We start from the raw sequence: 22,095 nt of genomic DNA, 5'->3' as shown, positions 1-22,095 counted from the left end.
CAAAATATCTAGTGCTTTGAGTGGACAGCTAATGGCTGTTAAGACTTTAAATAAAATTTTTCGAAAACTTTTTCGAACGCTAAGCAATCATAAACTTATTATCTTGAACTGTAAGTCAGTCTCTGTGATGACAGCACCCTCCTCCGTCCTACTGTAACCCAATTTGATCTAGTTGGCGGTTTTATCTTCTAACTTTTAGTAATATGACTTCAATGACACAATATTTCAAAAGGTTTTAAATTTTTTTTTTGGATATTTCCGTATTATTGGTTACTTTTGAAATCTTTTCACATTAACCTAAAAATGAAAGCTCCAATTGGCTTCAAGAAGACATTCAATGGACCACAGATAATTTTTTCAGAGAAAAGCTTATGGTTTCAAAGGGCTTCGAACCGTTTCTTCTTGCACCTCTCTACTGAATTTTTGGATTTTGCCTGATTTTGTTGTTGTTTTCATAGTCATAAGACTTGTTGTGATGTCTTGTTGATCAACTATGCATGACAAACATCCTGATACTCCTTTGGAAGCATATTTGAGCGTATTTATTTACTTCCGTAAAAATTTGTCGGATTTAATGGCTGTTAAGAATTTGAAAATAATTTTTCGAAAATTTTTGAATATTAACCAATCTAAAAATTTTCGTGAACTGGTAGTCAGTCTCAGTATTGACAGAACCCACTTGCTTTTTACTGAAACAAAAAATTTTTGAAAAAAAATTTGGATATTCTTGTATTATTGGTTACTTTTGAACTCTTATCACATTATCCAAAAATATACTCATTATCCAAATTTTATTGGCTTGGAAAAGACTTTCAGTGGATCAGAGACAAATTTTTCAGAGAAAAGCTGATGGTTTAAATGGTTTTGAAGTTTTCTTCTCTCACTTTTCTACTGAATTTAGGTTTTCGCATGCTTCTGTTGTTGTTTTCATAGTCATAAAACTTATTGTGATCTCTTATTGATTATCTATGCATGACAATACATCTTTTTCCTACCATTGTGTTATTTCTGAGCGTATTTTTTGACCTCCGTTAAAAGCTTTTGAATTTAATGGCTGTTAAGACTTTAAAAAAAGTTTCTCGAAATTTTTTTGAACATTAACCGATCCTAAGCTTTTTTCCGTGGACTGTTAGTCAGTCTTAGTACTTACAGGATCCCTTTTTATTTCTAAAGCAGTCAAAAACGATCTGGTTGGCGGTTTTATCTTCTACCTATTAGTTTTAAAACTTCGAGGCCAATAGTTTTTATGTGTTTTTTTTTCAATTTTTCGGGTAGTTTTCCTAATTTTTGGATCCTTTTGAAATCTTATCACATTATCCCAATACTGATAGTTCCCATTGGTTTAGGGAAGACATTCAAGGGATCATATACAAAGTTTTCAGAGAAGAATTTATAATTTAAATTGCTTCGACACTTTCATCTGGCACTTTTCTACTGAATTTTTGGTTGCTGCCTGTATTTTTCTGTTGTTATTTTCATCTTCAAAAACTTGTTGTAAGGTCGTATTGACCAAATACGAATAGCCAGCAACTTTTTTTGTCCCATGGAGGCATAATTTAGCATATTTTGTCGGTTTCTTTGAAAGCTAGTGAAATTAATGGCGTTGATACTACGAGCTTTCTCAAAAATTTCGTGGTTCTATTGTATTTGTTCATATTTGATTTTTTAAAACTATATGTGCAAAAAAGGGGAATCTCATTGCTGTTCAAAAATTAATTGAACATGAAAAAGTTTTTAGAGAAAAGTTAAATGCCTTCGACACTTTTCTCGCTCAATTATTTTCTTGAATTTGCTGACGTAAACTTTCTGTCCGCTGTATAGTTAGGAGAAATAAAATTTGAGTAGTTAAGGTTTTATCTGACTGCATTTTGACGTTGTTACTATGTGCTTTTAAATTTAGATATTCACTTTTTGCCGTGAAATTTTGTTTTTGCTAATTTTTTTTGTTCGTAGTCTTTTTAAGGTCAGATCTCATTGGCGCTGTAATAAGGCATGGCATTATGTAATTCAATTAGTAGATAGGTTGTGTGACGATTGTTTTAAACTCAAACATCTATTTTTGTTATTCCTTCATTTGGTTGACAATTAAGTCAAAAATGTAGATGAACTCGGGTTGGAACATCATGTGCGAACGCACATTAACGAGCCGCCTTGTTTATTCAAAAGCTTTAAGGGGAAGTAATTATAGACTTTTTCAAGAAGATAAGTTATACACAAAATTTTAAGCATACCTGTTGGGGTTTATCCTTGACTTTTAAGAGACAGTTAACCCATCGGAGGCATAGTTGCGAAGAGGAGCTGAGACCCCAGATTCGAAATACAAAAAGATTTTGTCTATTTTGCAATAATTTCCTATTCTTCGCAAAAGTTTGAATTATGTCCAATTTTTATCTAAATCGTCCAATCATAGCCAATTTTAGTCTGAACCGCAACCTTAAAATTCCACCACCTCACCACAAGATGATATCTTGTATTAATTCAATTGAAATCAATTATGCACTCAATTAATACATATACAAGAACCGCAATTAAGCCACAAGAATCTTCTCCGTTTGTAACCCGCACCCCCACCCCAGCTTAGTGGGCGCATATTATTTGCACCCCCGTGTCATATTTTTACATAATGAATTACAATGTAATGACACGTGCTTTGTAATTGGTGGTGCATAACGTACTAGGCGGGGGGGCACAAACGGAAAAGATCAAGGCACATTTTTAGAAAAAAAAAAACGTTAAGATGTTTTATAGAAAATGTTTCACCTGTTGAGTTGTATGAGAAGTATAATCCACATGGAAGAGAAAGTGACGACTGAGAAGAGGGCGGAGTTGAGGATGCAGAAAGTGTTCCTAATGTTGACAGAGTCCAACTCAAGGGCGCCAAACTGCAGCAAAACAATTTGAATCTATACTATTTTAAGTGCAATTTAAAAGTTTTGGAGCAGTTTTTTTTAATTTTTTATTACATTTACACATTCACATTGTATGGGGAATAATTTTTCTAGTAAATATGTTTTAATAGTTTAATGCAATCGCTAACCAAAATGAAAAATGTTGTCTCCATCGCAAGAAAAATGTTGCCTCCAACAAAGTTTCTGGCAAGATTTCAATTTATCGAGAATTCTGCTTTCTTTTTCTTTTATTGATTTTTCAAAATGATATGAAAGTTTATTTTATTAGGAAAACATATTTCGAATACACGTTCACGATCTACGATGCCAGCCCAGATCTCAATATCAAGTTAATAATATATTTGAGCCAGCGAAGAAGATCTTAATGGAGTTTTTAATAACGCAAGCACCTGCGAAAATAAGAAACATTACGGCAACACTTTTTTGTTTAAAATTCAGAGTCAGTTTTAATGTCAATAAACAATTCGGTTTTAATCCAAATAAATATAGTGCTATTTTTAGCAAATGAACACAGTGCTTTAACACTTATTGCTAAAAGCTGTACAAGATTACCAAAAAAAGAAAAATTTTTATCAGTCGAATATTTGCCCGAAGATTGTGATAGACACACCTTATTCAATTTTGTTTGTGAGTTATAGGTTTTGCATTGCATTATATTATGAAAAGAAGTTGTTAGGTTTTTTAACAATACAATATTGTACATGTGCTCCAAAACTAATTAATTCTGTTGCAATTAAAACAGAATAAAGATGATGTCTAATTTCTGCAGAAACATTTTTGTAGGCTCTAAAATGAAAGTATACGAAATCAAGCGTGAACAATTTCCATTCCTCAATTGGATATGCTGTTACTGCAAAAACTTTACTTTGAAAAACAAAATCATTCTCAAAGTTATCTCAATTATTTTCTAACAAATAAATCTCACTCAACGACGTTCATCACATTCGATTTTTCTTTTAGAGAAAAAAATTCTAAACATCCATGAAACTGAAGCTGATTGAAAACGAATTTTTTGGACAAATAAACAAAACTGCTCACTTTTCCTCACTTTTTTGAATTGAGAATAAATAGAGCTAAACGGTCAATTCCAACTGGGTGATGTAAGAACAGCAAAAAAAAATACTTCGCAATTACAGAAAGAAGTCTCTAAAAAGTTCATGTTCCTGAAACATCTTTCAGACCGAAAGCAAAAAATTTCGTTTGAAAGCACAGTTAAAAAGGCTTAAAAAATAATTGTAGATTTTTGCCAACATTTTTTAATGTTTTTCCTCAATAAACTTGAGTAATTTTGTTATACAAATTCCATAGTTTCTTATGCTAAAGCTATTTGTTGGTCTGCAGAGCTTTTTGGTTTCAAAACTTGTGCCATTTTCAGAAATTCTTTTATCTTTAATTATTGTCTAACCTAGAATTAGGAACATAATTTCTATTTTGATTTTTTCAATCTTGTCGAACGCGTTCATAACCTTTTTTTCTTCTCTAGCTAATCGAACTATTCAACTGAGAAAAAATATATCAAAATATCAATGAATTTGAAGTTGATTAAAAACAATTTAGGACAAGCACAAAACAAAGACAAATAAACAAACCTACTCACTTTTTCACATTTTTTTAAACTGAGAAACAAACAACAGAACTAAGCCGTCAATTCCAACTGAATTACGTAGTACCAGCAATAATTCCTTTGCAAATGAAATAAAAATGCTAAAGACTTTCTTCTCCTGAAAAATCTCTCAGAAAGAAAGCGAAACTCGCAAACAGGAGGATGAAAAAAAAATTTGTAGATTTTTTCCAACAATTTTTAATGTTTTTCTTCAAAAAAACTATGAGTATTTTGATGCACAAGCTACAAAAGTTTCTCACGCTAAAGATAACTGTTGGTCTACAGAGCTTTTTGGCCGCAAAATTACGCCTTTTTCAGAATTCGTTAATCTTGAATTAGGAACTTTTTTTGGATCATTTTTTTTTACTTCTTTAGTCTTTTTGAGCGTGTTTACAATCATTTTTGTCTTCATTAGTTAATAGAAACTTTCAACTGAGAAACAGAATTTTCTAATTCTAGTTGAATTTCAAGTTGATTGAAAACGAACCTTTAGGACAAACCTACTCAATTTCCCTCAGCTGTACAAGATTAGCAAAAAAAGAAAAATTGTTTATCAGTCGAATCTTTGCCTGAAGATTGTGATAGACACACCTTATTCAATTTTGTTTGTGAGTTATAGGTTTTGCATTGCATTATATTATGAAAAGAAGTTGTTAGGTTTTTAACAATACAATATTGTACATGTGCTCCAAAACTAATTAATTCTGTTGCAATTAAAACAGAATAAAGATGATGTCTAATTTCTGCAGAAACATTTTTGTAAGCTCTAAAATGAAAGTATGCGAAATCAAGCGTGAACAATTTCCATTCCTCAATTGGATATGCTGTTACTGCAAAAAATTTACTTTGAAAAACAAAATCATTCTCATAGTTATCTCAATTATTTTCTAACAAATGAATCTCACTCAACGAAGTTCATCACATTCGATTATTCTTTTAGAGAAAAAAATTCTAAACATACATGAAACTGAAGCTGATTGAAAACGAATTTTTTGGACAAATAAGCAAAAGTGCTCACTTTTCCTCACTTTTTTGAATTGAGAAACAATAGAGCTAAACGGTCAGTTCCAACTGGGTGATGTAAGAACAGCAAAAAACTACTTCGCAATTGCAGAAAGAAGTCTTTAAAAAGTTCATGTTCCTAAAACATCTGTCAGACCGAAAGCAGAAAATTTAGTTTGAAAGCACAATTAAAAAGGCTTAAAAAATAATTGAAGATTTTTGCCAACATTTTTTAATGTTTTTCCTCAATAAACTTGAGTAATTTTGTTAGACAAATTTCATAGTTTCTTATGCTAAAGCTATTTGTTGGTCTGCAGAGCTTTTTGGTTTCAAAACTTGTGCCATTTTCAGAATTTCTTTTATATTGAATTATTTTCTAACCTTGAATTAGGAACATAATTTCTATTTTGATTTTTTCAATCTTGTCGAACGCGTTCATAACCTTTTTTCTTCTCTAGCTAATCGAACTATTCAACTGAGAAAAAATGTATCAAAATATCAATGAATTTGAAGTTGATTAAAAACAATTTAGGACAAGCATAAAAAAAGGACAAATAAACAAACCTACTCACTTCTTCACATTTTTTTAAACTGAGAAAAAAACAACAGAACAAAGCGGTCAATTCCAACTGAATTACGTAGTACCAGCAAAAATTCCTTTGCAAATGAAAAAAAATGCTAAAGAGTCTCTTCTCCTGAAAAATCTCTCAGAAAGAAATCAAAACTCGCAAACAGAAAGATGAAAAAAAATTTGTAGATTTTTTCCAACACTTTTTTAATGTTTTTCCTCAAAAAAACTATGAGTTTTTTTATGCACAAGCTACAAAAGTTTCTCACGCTAAAGATAACTGTTGGTCTACAGAGCTTTTTGGCCGCAAAATTACGCCTTTTTCAGAATTCGTTAATCTTGAATTAGGAACTTTTTTTGGATCATTTTTTTTTTTACTTCTTTAGTCTTTTTGAGCGTGTTTACAATCATTTTTGTCTTCATTAGTTAATAGAAACTTTCAACTGAGAAACAGAATTTTCTAATTCTAGTTGAATTTCAAGTTGATTGAAAACGAACCTTTAGGACAAACCTACTCAATTTCCCTCAGCTGTACAAGATTAGCAAAAAAAGAAAAATTGTTTATCAGTCGAATCTTTGCCTGAAGATTGTGATAGACACACCTTATTCAATTTTGTTTGTGAGTTATAGGTTTTGCATTGCATTATATTATGAAAAGAAGTTGTTAGGTTTTTAACAATACAATATTGTACATGTGCTCCAAAACTAATTAATTCTGTTGCAATTAAAACAGAATAAAGATGATGTCTAATTTCTGCAGAAACATTTTTGTAAGCTCTAAAATGAAAGTATGCGAAATCAAGCGTGAACAATTTCCATTCCTCAATTGGATATGCTGTTACTGCAAAAAATTTACTTTGAAAAACAAAATCATTCTCATAGTTATCTCAATTATTTTCTAACAAATGAATCTCACTCAACGAAGTTCATCACATTCGATTATTCTTTTAGAGAAAAAAATTCTAAACATACATGAAACTGAAGCTGATTGAAAACGAATTTTTTGGACAAATAAGCAAAAGTGCTCACTTTTCCTCACTTTTTTGAATTGAGAAACAATAGAGCTAAACGGTCAGTTCCAACTGGGTGATGTAAGAACAGCAAAAAACTACTTCGCAATTGCAGAAAGAAGTCTTTAAAAAGTTCATGTTCCAAAAACATCTGTCAGACCGAAAGCAGAAAATTTAGTTTGAAAGCACAATTAAAAAGGCTTAAAAAATAATTGAAGATTTTTGCCAACATTTTTTAATGTTTTTCCTCAATAAACTTGAGTAATTTTGTTAGACAAATTTCATAGTTTCTTATGCTAAAGCTATTTGTTGGTCTGCAGAGCTTTTTGGTTTCAAAACTTGTGCCATTTTCAGAATTTCTTTTATATTGAATTATTTTCTAACCTTGAATTAGGAACATAAATTCTATTTTGATTTTTTCAATCTTGTCGAACGCGTTCATAACCTTTTTTCTTCTCTAGCTAATCGAACTATTCAACTGAGAAAAAATGTATCAAAATATCAATGAATTTGAAGTTGATTAAAAACAATTTAGGACAAGCATAAAAAAAGGACAAATAAACAAACCTACTCACTTCTTCACATTTTTTTAAACTGAGAAAAAAACAACAGAACAAAGCGGTCAATTCCAACTGAATTACGTAGTACCAGCAAAAATTCCTTTGCAAATGAAAAAAAATGCTAAAGAGTCTCTTCTCCTGAAAAATCTCTCAGAAAGAAATCAAAACTCGCAAACAGAAAGATGAAAAAAAATTTGTAGATTTTTTCCAACACTTTTTTAATGTTTTTCCTCAAAAAAACTATGAGTTTTTTTATGCACAAGCTACAGTAGTTTCTCACGCTAAAAATAACTGTTGGTCTACAGAGCTTTTTGGCTGCAAAGTTACGCCTTTGTCAGAATTCGTTAATCTTGAATTATGAACTTTTTTAGATAATTTTTTTTACTTCTTTAGTCTTTTTGAGCGTGTTTACAATCATTTTTGTCTTCATTAGTTAATAGAAACTTTCAACTGAGAAACAGAATTTTCTAAATCTAGTTGAATTTCAAGTTGATTGAAAACGAACCTTTAGGACAAATAAACAAACCTCCTCAATTCTCCTTATTTGTTTTTTAAAATGAGAAAAAATAGAACTAAGCGGTCAATTACAACTGGATGACGTAGGAGGTAGGAACAGTGAAAAATTTCTCTGCATTTGCAAAAATAACAATTTCTAATTAGTCTTTCCCCCTAATTAGTAGTTGAGGGTCTGAAGAGGTTTTGGCTGCAGCACTTGCGCCTCTGCCAGAATTTCATTATTCTTGAATTAGGAACAAATTTTCTATTTTTTTTAATTTTTTCAATCTTGTTGCACGTGTTAAATACTTATTTTCTTCTCTATAAAAACAAAACTGCTCAGTTCCCCTCATTTTTTTTTAAATTTGAGAAACATTAGAGCTAAGCAGTCAATTCAAACTGGGTGACGTAAGAACAGCAAAAAAATTTCTTCGCAATTGGAGAGAAAAATTTCTAAATAGTTCATGTTCCTGAAACATATGTCAGACCGAAAGCAAAAACTTTTGTTTGAAACCAGAACGAAAACGCAAATAGAAAGGCTAAAGAATTAAATGTAGGTTATTGTCAAAATTTTTTCATGTTTTCTTCAATAAAATTGAGTAATTTTGTTATACAAATTCCATAGTTTCTTAGGCTAAAGCTATTTGTTGGTCTGCAGAGTTTTTTGGCTGCAAAACTTGTGCCTTTGTCGGAATTATATCCTTTATTTCTTTCTCTAGCTAAGAAAATTCTTCAACTGAGAAAAAGATATTTCTAAACATCAATGTAAATGAAGTTGACTGAAAACTAATTTTAGGACAAACAAAAATAAGTTCTCATCATCTTTTAATTGAAAAACAATAGAACTGAGTGGTCAATTCCAACTTGATGCCGTAAGAACAGCAAAAAAATTCTTCGCAGTTGCCGAAAATAGTTTTTAATGAAATTTCTCACACTGAAACAACTTTTTAGAAAAGCAAAACAAAGTCGCAACTAGACGAAAAAAATATTTAAAGATATTCTCCAAAAGTTTTAACTGTTTTCCTCAAAAACTTGAGTATTTGTGTAAAACAAACTCCATACTTTCAAACGCTAAAGCTAATCGGTGGTCTGCAGAGATTTTTGGCTGATAAACTTGCGCCTTTGTCAGAATATTTGTAAGTTGAATTATTGTCTAACCTTGAATTAGGAACATAATTTCTATTTTGATTTTCAACCTTGTCGAACGCGTTCATAACCTTTTTTTCTTCTCTAGCTAATCGAACTCTTCAATTGAATAAAAAAATATCTAAATATCAATGAAATTGAAGTTGATAAAAATTAATTTAGGACAAGCAAAAAACAAGGACAAATAAAAAAACGTACTCTTTTTTATCATTTTTTTGAACTGGTTGACGTAGAAACAGCAAAAATTCCTTCGCAAATGAAAAAAAATTCTAAATAGTCTCTTCTCCTGATTTATCTCTCAGAAACAAAGCAAAACTTTTGTTTGAAAACAAAATAAAACTGCAACCAGAAAGACGAAAAACGCAACCAGAAAGACGAAAAATACTTTATAGATTTTTGCCTAAACTTTATATTATTTTTTCGTCAAGTGCAAAAACTCCAAAGATGCAAAAACTCCAAAGTTTCTTGCGCTAAAGCTGTTGGTCTACAGAGCTTTTTGACTGCAAAGTTACGCTTTTGTCAGAAATTCATTAATCTTGAATTAGGAACTTTTTTGGATAATTTTTTTTACTTCTTTAGTCTTGTTGAGCGTGTTTACAATCAGTTTTTTCTTCATTAGTTAATAGAAACTTTCAACTGAGAAACAGAATTTTCTAAATCTCGTTCAATTTCAAGTTGATTGAAAATGGACCTTTAGAACAAATAAACAAACCTCCTCAATTTTCCTCATTTATTTTTTAAAATGAGAAACAATAGAACTAAACAATCCAACTGGATGTCGTAGGATGTAGGAACAGCAAAAAATTTCTCTGAATTTGCAAAAATAAGAATTTCTAATTAGTCTTTTCTCCTGAAAGAAAACAAAAACATTTGTTTGAAAGCACAACAAAAACGCAACCAGAAAAAAGAAAAAATTGTTTGAAGATTTTGCCAACAATTTTCAGTGGTTTTCCTCAATAAACTTCATTATTTTGTTACTCAATTTCTATAGTTTTTTACGCTAAAAGCAGTTGTTGGTCTGCAAAGCATTTGGCTGCAAGATTTGCGCCAATTGCAGAAAGAGTTCTTATATAGTCTCTCCTCCTGAGACATCTCTCGGAAAGAAGGAAAAATTTTTGTTTGAAAGCAAAACAAAAACGCAACCAGAAGGACAAAAAAACTATATTTAGATTTTTACCAACTTTTTTCTGAGGTTTTTTTTTTAAAAATTGATTATTTTTGTAACACAAATTCCATAGTCTCTTACGCTAATGCTAGTTGTTGGTCTGCAAGTCTTTTGGCTGCAAAACTTGCGCCTTTGTCAGAATTTCCTTTGTCTTGAATTATTTATAACACTTATTTTGGTTCTTCAACTAAAAAATTATTAACTGAGAAAAAAAACTAATTATCAATGAATCTTAAGTTGTATGAAAATAAATTTTTAGAACAAATAAACAAAACAACTCAGTTTTGCTCAATTTTTTTAAATCGAGAAGTAATAGAACAGAGGGGTCAACTCCAACTGGACGACGTAGGAACAGCAAAAATATTCTCCGCAATTGCAGAAAGTAGTTTCTAAATAGTCTGTCCTCCTGAAACAGCTGTCAGAAAGAAAGCAAAACATTTGTTTCAAAGCAAATCAAAAACAGAACAACAAAGAGGGAACAAAAAAATCAAAAACGGAACAAAAAAATATTAAAAGATATTTGCGAACAGTTTTCATTGTTTTTCCTCAAATCTTGAGTATTTTTGTTATACAAATTCCATTATTTCTCACGCTAAAGCTAGATGTTAGTCTGCAGACCCTTTTGGCTGCAAAACTTCTGCCTTTGCCAAAATTTCATCAGCCTTGAAATATCGTCTAATCCTGAATTAGGAACATAATTTTGATTTTGATTTTTTCAATCTTGTTGCACATTTTTCTAATCCTTCAGTCCTTTAATTATTACTGCTCGTATGTGCCATTGTCTTCGTTTTTGCCTTGATATTATTGTGTTGAATTTCGTCTCTTTTCCAGAATTGTTTGAAATATTATCGTAAAGAACTATTGCAGCCTTTGATTTACGCTGATGTTTGCTGTTCCCCATGGATCTCAAAAAAAAGAGAGTAAGCGTTGGTCTCACTGACGCCGGTCCTGATTGTGTTTGAAAATCTTGAACAATTAAAATAATCTGCAACATTTTTTTGGGGCTAATCTTTGCCCCTTTATTCCTTGTCACCAGTTCCTAGAGTCGTTAAATAATCATATTGAGAGTCTACCGTTAACCAAAAGCAATTCCACAATTGATTTCCACAAATTTCAATCCCTTTTGAAGTGAAGCGAATTAGAACAATTAATATAAGTCTGACAGAGCCTCCTTAGAAGTACTTTTTCGCAAGGAGAGTATCAAAGTAGACTTCGTATTCTGGTACACGTAGTTAGTTACCAATAGTGTAATTGTTCTTGAATTTCACAATTCATCTAAATACTGTAATTTCCCACAATTTAGGGTCTGATCGATCAATTTTCCGAACAAGAGAAGAAAAAAATTAAATCGTCTTCATTAATTACAGAAAACTTTTTCATTTTTTTTTAAATATTTACCATTCATCGCTAAATAGACCCTCATTTATTCAATCTTAAGTTGGCAGGTTTTTATGTTTTGTAGATTTTTATGTCTTGCTTTACTTGTTACTCAATGATATTTTGATGCTTCTGTGTGAAATCTTGTAATATGTCAAACGAACTCAGTGAGAAGCGACTTCGGCTCGTTTTACGTGAAATTTGCGCTTTTAAAATATGTGATATCTAATTGCGTCATATTTGCGGAATGAGCTTCCGGAAAAGTAATTTGCGGCGGAAAAGTAGTTTCTACTTTTCAACCTCCAATTTATGCGGAAAACATTGACTGATTTTTCCATACACGACACCGCCTTTCCATCTGCAAATAATGTAAGTAAGTATGTTTCACCGGTACATTACAGTGTATTAGGACAGGATAAAAAATTTACTAAAAAATTTGGTAATGGTAATGATATTTTTGCTAATGAGAAAAAATTAATCTTTTCCTAGTCTTGCTTTGCAATAGACATGAGCAGCGTTATGACTTAGATTCTTCGGAACGACGCATTGAACGTGCAATATTTCTCGATCCGCTCTCTTATTACATACTTTTTGTTCACAATTTTTACAATCGTGTCCTACTGAAATTTTTGTAGACTCCATGAAGTTATTGTGCTCAATCAACAGAAAAAGTCTGCCTAGAATCCGTTCTGTTTGTTCCCCTTCCCCCACCTATTAGGCGCAAATTCTTCGCAACCCCCCCCCCAGCCCTTTTCAGCTCCTTCCTCCCCCCTTCCCTCCCCAGTTCAGTGGGCATACAACCTTTACGCCACCTTAGCGGACGTGCTATTTATTATATACTAACGTGTCAACAAATACTAAATCGTAAATCGTAATGGGGGAGGAGGCATTAAAACAGTGGGGGGTAAAACAGAATAGATTCAAATTTCTTTCAAAATTGAAAGATTTATATACTGACGTGTATTGCGAGGACAGAAGCGAGACTGAATGTGTTGAACATGAGATCTGTCACTGATAACACTATGATGAGTTTCTCACTGAAACACAACACTTCATATAGCACTTCATCGATTTTAGTAAAAGCAGACAAATCATATGAATATAAAACGACTCCCCGCCATCCACACTTCTGACTTAACAAAATAAAATTCACATATTATTCACAAAACCAAGCATGCATATTATACTGCCAAACCACCAAATAAATTAATGCATAAGTTTCCATTTATGAAAACCATTATATTCTAAGTGATTAAAACCATTAGGTAACAACTGAAACCATTATAAAGCTTAACTGATTCCTTTTGGGAAATAATTGAGGAAGCAACTGAGTCATGTCAATGTCCAGAAGGTAATACGGCTACAAAAAGAACAGAAAAGTCAGTCAATCAAAAATTTAACAAGAAAATGGTGTCGCAGCCGTTAAAGGCATAAGAAATTCCCTTAGAACCTTAAATAGGTTCAGTTGCACATACCTATTCTTTCGATGCGAAAAAACTTCCCTAAAAGAGTGATTTTCTTGTAAGAAAACAAAAAAAACAGCCTCATAAATAGGCAAAAAAATTCAGATTTCGCACTTTTTAATTTAAATTGCGTAGTATCAAAAACAACAAACATTCGTTGAAGAGAAGTTAATTATAAAGAAGGAATTCGAGCTCACCAGAAAGAGGATGCAATATGTTTTTTACAGATACTAGCTTTTTATTGACAGAAGATAAAAATTGACATAATTCAAAAACTCAATGAATTTTCTGATTGAAAATTTTTCACAAATAAAAAAACATAAGCTTTCACTTGAAAACAAATGAGATCGTCCAGCAACTCCTTAAAAGGACAATTGGGCGTGTTATTAGGGAGGCTAAGAAAGGCTACACGAAAACAAATATGAACAGACCTCAAAATTTCACAAATAGTTTAAAGAAAACTACATTATCGAAATCGTTATGATTATGAGACATTATGAACCGTTTATTCAACACATAACCATAATAAATTTGTTGTATGCTTCAACAAAAAATTTGATTATATTTGCCAAAATTGAGACAAAGTAAAATGATGAATAAAAGAACACAAAGTGTAGATTGAAAAACCCTGGTACTTCTTGAAATTATTTAAATTGAAAATACTTAACACTTTTAGCTGTAAACTGAGAACATTAAAAGTTTTCGTTAATACACCAAAAAAGAGGCATTGAGAACTTTCATTATCCGCTATTGAACAACTACAAAAAGGACGACAAATACTTAAAAAAAAACTCTAATAAGATGTCGCAGCGTTCAAAACCGAAAAAAAATTCGTTATAAAATTTATATATGTTCCGTTGCGCAATTCTTAGCTTTGGAACTTTTCAATAATGTGAGAAATTGTCAATTAAACGAAAAAAGACGTTCAAATTTGCGCAAAATCAGAATATCACAAAATTACAAAGTTTTTTTAAAATGGTGGTAGCAAAGCCAAAGAACCATTAATTAAAGAACCAACACAAGAATTAAACTTATTTTACATTAAGAAAGAGGTTTGCGCTTTATACTGAACTGCAACTTGACAGAAGTAAGATAAAATGCTGCAAAATTGAAAAATCCATTCCTACTTTCTATAAACAAATACATGCAGACTCTTAAGAGCCATTAGATATCAAATGAAAATATAATTTATTTTTTTTGTACTAAAAGAGTACAAGAAAAGAACATAGCTAACCTGATATAGATGCGCATCCACCTAAAAAACCTAACTCTCCCAAATTTTTGCAAATTAGATAATTTGGAAGAATTATTTCTATATACCAAAATTGATTGATGCTTTATGTAAGCATATCAGGTAAAATGAGCAAAAAATGGGCAACAAATTTTATTCAAGAGTTTTCTTATATGAAGCAGAAGTTAAACAAACCTCTATTGCAATTTAGACATATTGTGTCAACAGACTTTATTTTGAAAAGATTTAAACAAAGTGGACTTAAAAAATTAGCGCATTTTTTTTGCTAACAAAATGAAATTAGATAAGTTTAGAAAAACTGTTGCGGAAAAATTTAGACGAAACCATTCAGTATCTCTCCTCTAACTTCTCTCCTCTAACAGGTAACGTCAATAAACCTGTTGTTAACAATTTTAACAGATTTTAGCGAAAGTGACAAAAAATTTAGTAAAACATAATTAAAGAGGCCGGAACAAAAACTGAGACTCAAAGGAAAACAAAAATTGATTTTATTTCATATCAAGCCGTATAAATGTACTCCGAAAACAAACTAAAGAGAAATATTTGGTTGGTTTTACATATAAAGATTGGAGTTATTTTGTAATTTTCTCTAAACAGGTTAGTACGAAATACAATCTAATTTATGATGGTCAATAAATTTTCTGCTTCTATTCCATTCAAGATTATCCTCCGCAGCAGAGAAAAAAAATCAACGGAGAGCATTGAATAAATCTACTCTCTATTTGATGGTTTTTCTAAGCTCTATAACAACAAGTGTTTCCTCTCAGGTACTATAGGAGCAGGTCAGGCCAGTAACGAAGCAAAATCTAATCCCAAGTAGAGAACCTAGGGTACGGTTTCATTGGTCACTAAAGCTTCGAGCCAGAGAGCTTAGTTGGAAAGATTGAACTCACACGTAAAGAAGTAAAAGTCTAGGTGAAGTAAAAAAACTAACTTTGGGACACTAAGTTTAGGACAAAAAGGCATAGTTAGAAATCTAATTTTTGTGACTTGAAATCAAACCGCTATAAAAGAGTGGCTGCTTCGCTATCGGAGACATAAATGTTTGGTTTATTTCAGCTTCTGTACGTTTTAAGATGAAAACTTTTCTCTTTCACTAATCTGCAAAATGGCACTCTTAACTTCAATGTCAAATGAAATTCAACACTTTCGTAGTACTCTTTGGCTCTCTAAATACCTTAGCACAAAATCTTAGTCCCCCTCAGGCATCACGCCCAGCACTCGGGCGCAAAAGCCCTCGTGTAAGGTGCCTAAGGCCCTCTGTCGGCTTAGATTTTGTTCTAACATTTACCTTGAGAAGCAAGGGTAAGAAATTTTCAGGCACTAAAACCTCGAGGCAGCTCAACTGCAAGTCAACTGCTAGTTTGAAATGAAGTCTTAGAAATGCGCGTGGAAAACACGTATGCTGAAAAATATGGATCTATTCTGTTTTGCCCCCCCCCCCAAGCTTAGTGAGCATAACTCTTTTATGACCCTTAGGCGCACGTGCTATTTTCTTACATAGTAACGTGCTATGTAGCAACATATAATTTGTAACTGGGGGTCATAAAAAACACTTGGGGGGTGAAACAAAATAGATCCAAAAGTATCCTTTTTACCGCGCATTTGTCTAAGTTTCTTCCCCACCTAGTTGCCCTCCAAAATCTAAGTTTAACATCCCGCGCTTCTTCTGGTTCGATGATTTTATCCCATTCAACGTGCAAATGTAAGTTTTGTTTCCTTTATAAACCTATATTCTCCCACCTTCGCTCCCCCAGGCGCACGTGCTTTTTTAAAAAAAATTTAGCAACGTGCGAATAACAACATAAAATTTGTTAGTGGGGGGGCACATAATACACTGGGGGGGGGGTAGATAGATCCAAGCCCTTTACAGAGGACAGCTCTTTTAATCGGTCAACTTATAAATCATTTGGCGTAACTCGGATGTCAGACAAAGCGGAGCAGACCATAGGTACTGCAAAGATAATGTACGAAACAAATAGTGTTTGAGAATATATAAGCGCTGTTAAAAGACCGCTTGAGGCGCTGATGTGGAACCAAATTGAACCACAAAAGGACGTTCCATTGATACGGCAACCAGCCAAACAGGAAACAAGACGTGCGGAACAGTACAGTGATGAATTCCATCACTTTATCATTGGTGGGTACTGCAACTCCCTAGATAGAGGGAAAGAGCCTTAAGCTGTCAGTTTTAAACGGAGTATGTGCCATATGTATTATGCTACCGTAGTTTAATATTTATCAGGAATCAACGGGAGTTAAGCCGAAAATTTTAACCAAAACCTCTTCACAACCTAACAACCACCCCCTCCCCCCCCAACAAATTATAATTATATGTGGCTATATAGCACGTTACTGTATGTAAAAAAGAGCACGTGCCGCTGAGGCATAAAAGTTATTTATATAAAGTTATTTCTGGGGGGGGGGGGGGTAGAAGAGATTCCTTTTTATTTAATTGCCATCCATAAAATAAAGCAGTCGACATACTTCTCACATTTTGACATTTGGCTTATTTTGGCACTCGGTCGAACAGTGACACTTTGTAGTGTTCTCAGCTGGACTTTCCGAAAAACCACAAATTAGACGATCTATTCTTTAAAAGGTCAATGAACTTTCTCATTTTAACTATTGACAAAATAAAGCAATGTCACGTTTTGAAAGGAGCCAATTAAATTCCAAATAGGAAATGATAAAGAAGCATTAGGTCCCAAAAGGACGGAGCCAATGTCACTTAAGCTGTCTGAACAAATTGTGAACTAAAAAATGAACACGAAATGCGTTTGGCCTCAATTTGCAGCGCCGTTAAAAATCGAGCATTTCGTAACCGTCAGACCGCGTCAAAAGAATAAGTTTTACTTGTTTCCCGGCCCGCTTTGAGTTGAAAAAGTTAATATGGAAATTTACAGCCCGTTAGCTACCCAAAGTGAGCTAATTTTGCCAGATTCCTACAAGATAACCATCCATTTTCGACTAAGGCGTAAAAAAACCGAGCATTTCGTAACTTTTAAGCCATGCCAAAAGAATAAACATTTTTGGATGCCAGGCTCGCTTTATATTGAAAAAGGCATCAGTACAATTTATATAGCCCGTTGGCAACCCAAAGTGAGCTAAAGTAATTAATTATCCCATCAAATAATACTGTTCTAATCAATCAAATTGCAGTAATTGCAGGTGTTAGGAAATGTGCAAGACCAAAATTGAGAAAAAACAATATTTTATAGCTGGACGCGAACTAAAATTGAACCTCAGTGCAACCATGTGCAATGGTATCTTGATAAAACTCAGCTTGAAAATTGTTAGAGTTACACTATTTCAGATAAAAGATAAACTACAAGATGGAAATTAACTTTGATAATATTGTACAGAAGTTGAAATTTTTGCTCTCCTCTGGGAGCGAAAATTGACAGTTTTTGCAAAATGTTTTTTTATTCAAAGATGCTTTTTTTAAAAAAATTTTAAAAAATCATTTTTTTTTTGCGAAACATTCGGTCAGAAATAAAGCTTATCTTTTTGCAACTGTGAGCATAATATTTCTCATACTTTTATTATTGTTACATTAAACGATATAATTTATTAGCTTGAGTAATCAAGAACTTGACGATGTCCACCTATTTTCAAATTTTTTGTTTTTACAGTCTCGTCTGTTGACCTATTTTCTGAACAGAATAATTATACTCCATCAAATTTCAAACATTTTAGACAAAATAGCAGCTTAATAATGAAAAAATGAATGTAATCTTAATAGCACTGCATTTTTCGTAATTCAAAGTGATAAGAGAAATTGCATTTTGAGAAAAAGAAATAAGACAGATTTTCAGCCACCTTCAAAAAATTTTCTTACTCATTTTTCGGTTGTTCGCGCAATTTTTTGTTTCTGCGGAAGAGAAGAAAATTATGCAAGATCTGTTTATGAACGCGTTATTGAGTTGCTGGAAAAAAAACAACAACATTTATTGAAGTAACTCATATCCAACTTCAAAAAAATACTTGCTCTCAAAGCAAAAATTACTGTTTAGCAAAGAAAAACTTCTGCTTACGCATTAAACAATTTTTTTGTCAAATAAGAAATTTGGTAGATATTTGTTGAGAAATTTCTAGAAATTTGCGCTATGCAGAAAATTTTTGACACAGCGGCCACTTTCTGTTGAGTAATTTGAAAAATGAGTGTGTTTCCTTTAATAATGTAACGTCTGTGAAAAGTAAAAACACCACTTGAGCTTTAATGCGTCACTCACACACACACATAAACAGGCAAGCGCACATGCCCATACAAAAACAGAAACAGACACAGATACGCACACAAACACACACGCGCACATACATACATACATACACACACACACACACGCAGACGCACACCACGCACACGCACACAAACACAAATATCGTAGAAGAAGCGATTCATTTTCTTATCAAAAACTTTTTCGCAATTTTTTTATTAGAAAACGCTTTAAGATATAGTCATCTATTTGAAGTTGGCTGATCCGATTGTTTTGCGATCAATCATTATTTCATGTGAAACGTCAAAATTAATCCAAATAATCCGTTTTAATCCTTTTTTGGAAATAGAAGACAACTAACAAGCGTAGAGTGAACAAACAATTTTTGGTTACTTGAGTAGTTAACTTACTCGTCCACAAATTGAAAATCGCATTTTGAACGTCGCATAGTTAATTTATCAATTTCTGTAATTCACATTGAACAGCTCCAGTTAAAGTAAGCCGTTTATTCTGACTAGAAAACAAAAAACAACTAAAAGTGGACAAATTGCTCTCGAACGACAGAAAGGGTAATTTAATTCATTGGGGGCTGTAGCAAGGACAATTTTTTCTCTCCGACTAGTCAAGTCTTCCAACCCGCTCGCTCATGCGTACTAGACTTAAGCACTTACCACTCGGCTATCAGTCCCCCATTGGCTGCAAGGTTACAATCCCTTTTGTTTTTGCAACGCATACTTAATTTCTCAATTAGAGCAATTTTTTTCAAGCAAAAAATCAAGAAGTAAAGCGTGTTTTCCATGTTTTCCTGTTGAATTTTTACAGTTTTTTTCTCTTTTGTATTTTGGCTAAATTCTGGCTTTTGTCACAAAGGAAAATATCAAGATTGAATTTGCTAAAGTATTTAATTATTTAAATAAAATTAAATGCTAAACATTTAATTTTATTGTACGTTGCAAAACTATTATAAACAGCTGTTTTTCTATTTAAAAAATAATCTCTGACCTTTGATGCTTTCGAGCTCTTTTCCAGTAAACAACGATGACAAGCAAGGCCCCGATAGCCCCAAGGGAGTTGAAGAAGAGTTTGAGAACAAAAAGGGTTAAATAATTTTGGTCTTGGGTAAATATCAGGATACGAAACACTATCAATTCGCATTGGGAAAACTTTGACAGGTCAATGGGGGACGAATCGGAGGTATCGGTGAAGTTATGTATCAACGCCGTGTAATTGAGCATGATTCGACTGTATTTACAACCGAAACAGCTGAAAGTTAGAACTGATTTTGTTGAAAAATGAGTAAAATAATGCAAATGAGAAAAAAAGCAATTCTCAAAAAAGAGCAGTTGTAACCTGAGCGCATTAAGTTCGTACAGTCGGTCTCAAACTTTCAATTGATTATTATTGTGCTGAAATAATCTGAAGAGGTGTGAATATTCCGGGTGAAAACTGATAACCCCGGGGCGGGGGGGGGGGTACCCGATTAAAGCACTGCAAAATTGAAACTTCAAAAAATGGACTGTCTGCCATATAAAAAACCATTGTAGGCAACAGAAATTATTTCAAGCGCATAATTCAGATAATGTTCGTTTTGCTTGAATCAATCAATAACTATGAAAAATCTCTTTTTTGTAACAGACAGTTTTTGCGTGTATAATAAAAAATTATCGATTTTAAACCGCAATTATTGATCGCCATTATCGATTTCAATCTGATTATTCCAAGCAAATAAGGGATAAATTTTTAGCAGCGGGTGGTTGTTGTTGAAGAATGGCTTTATTCGATTAGATGGAAGCTCCAAATAAGCTATTAATTCTTTCCTTGGATAAGAATTTCTTTTCCTCAGGGAATTTTGACGGCAAGTAATCTAATTTGAACTGTACTGTGAATATTGCAGAGAAGCAGTGTGGTAATTTTATTCAAAATAGAACTGGAAGCAACAGGAATTTTTGGAAACGAAAAGTTAATTGGTGAATGTGTTTGACATCTGGTATTTTAATTTATCTCTATGACGTTTGCTGGTTTACCCCGTTTTAGCTCAAAGTTCTAAATCATGGATTGCAATTTGGAATTTTAAGCGGAGTCTTTTCAGTTCTTAATAACTTGACAATTTTGCTACAATAAGTGACGAAAGTCCTCTATAAGTAATCTGTGACTTCAACTGTAACTAAGACACCAAAATAAAGAAAAATGATTTTGCCAAATTTTTTTCCAAATCCGATTCATAATCTCTTTGAAAAACGAAATTCTGTCTCAGCTAATTACTTCTATAGACTATTATAGATTCGGATAATTTTCTATTTACAAATAAGTCTTTTGTTTTCAGATTAGTTCAGCAAATTGGTAATAATTATATCCATTTGGTAAGTCATTAGTTATAACTAAGACAACAAAATAATAAAAGTTGCTTTTTAACGCGAGGTAAGAAGGGTATAATAAAGTTCAAAATTATGGATATTTGAGAGGAGTAATTTCAGTTTTAATGACTTTAGCTATAATGACAATTTTGCAGCATTAAATGAAGAAACACAAAGGTCATTTATAAGTAATATGCTTGACTTCAACTGCAACTAAAACGAGAAAATAATAAAAGTTTGTTTTTTCAAGCAGGGTGGTTGCAAAGAGCAGTATAAGAAGGTTCGAATTTTGAGCTTGCTTTGACACCTTTTTGAATCTTCTCGAGGAAAAGAAATAATGGAAAAGTGAAAAGGCTCAAGTCAAAAGTGGAATAAATTAGCATAACGATTCGAATTAAACTGAGTTGAAAGTTGAGGTGGGTCAAAAGATAACCAAGTGGATGGCAAACGGCAAGATAAATAATTATAGGGCATATTTTTGAACTAGAAGGGGTTGTTTTTATGCGGTGAAAGAACTTGTTTGGCTTTTTCAATAGCTGCGGATCAATAGGTATAGGTCGTAATGGACGGTACTGTCACAATAAAGAGTGGTTTTTTTTTAAACCAATCGGAATTGCGCATAAGCTTAGTAAAAGGCTAATCAATCCTTTTCATTTCTTCATTAAAAGTGACACAATAGGAAGTAATATTATGAGACAAACCTGTGGTGTCAAAAAACTGAAGCTTTGAAAATTAAACTATATTAGCCTAATCCTTAGACAGCAGAATTTGGTAATATATTTGTGTATAAATCGGTGTGTTCTATTGGTAACAATTTTGCCGTATTTCTCAATAACCTAAACAATATTCTCATAACCTAAATATACTCTAAAGATAAAATAAATATTCTATAAAAAAGTGAAAATAAAATTCTAGGTTTGATATTTTGAGATTTTTGACCTCCCGGACGAAAAGTCAACACTTAATCAGTA

General features: G+C 32.3%; 1 protein-coding gene across 1 annotated transcript in view; it reads right to left on the bottom strand.

The window, feature by feature from the left end:
- Positions 1–21,183, bottom strand: part of LOC142340661 (uncharacterized) — a 42,929-nt gene extending 21,746 nt beyond the window's left edge. Inside the window, exons 1-3 of the mRNA XM_075391352.1 lie at positions 19,773–21,183; positions 12,794–12,872; positions 2,761–2,882 (exon numbers count right to left, since the gene is read on the bottom strand). Of these exons, the coding sequence (XP_075247467.1) occupies positions 2,761–2,882; positions 12,794–12,872; positions 19,773–20,005 (434 nt within the window). The 5' untranslated portion in view covers positions 20,006–21,183. The remainder of the gene's footprint in view (positions 1–2,760; positions 2,883–12,793; positions 12,873–19,772) is intronic.
- Positions 21,184–22,095: the final 912 nt, after the last annotated feature.

This window comes from Convolutriloba macropyga, chromosome 6 (genome assembly GCF_964194025.1).
Source record: "Convolutriloba macropyga chromosome 6, txConMacr16.3, whole genome shotgun sequence".
NCBI lineage: Eukaryota > Metazoa > Xenacoelomorpha > Acoela > Convolutidae > Convolutriloba > Convolutriloba macropyga.
Note: the sequence above shows the minus strand (reverse complement) of the source record. Positions and strands in the feature narration are given on the sequence as shown.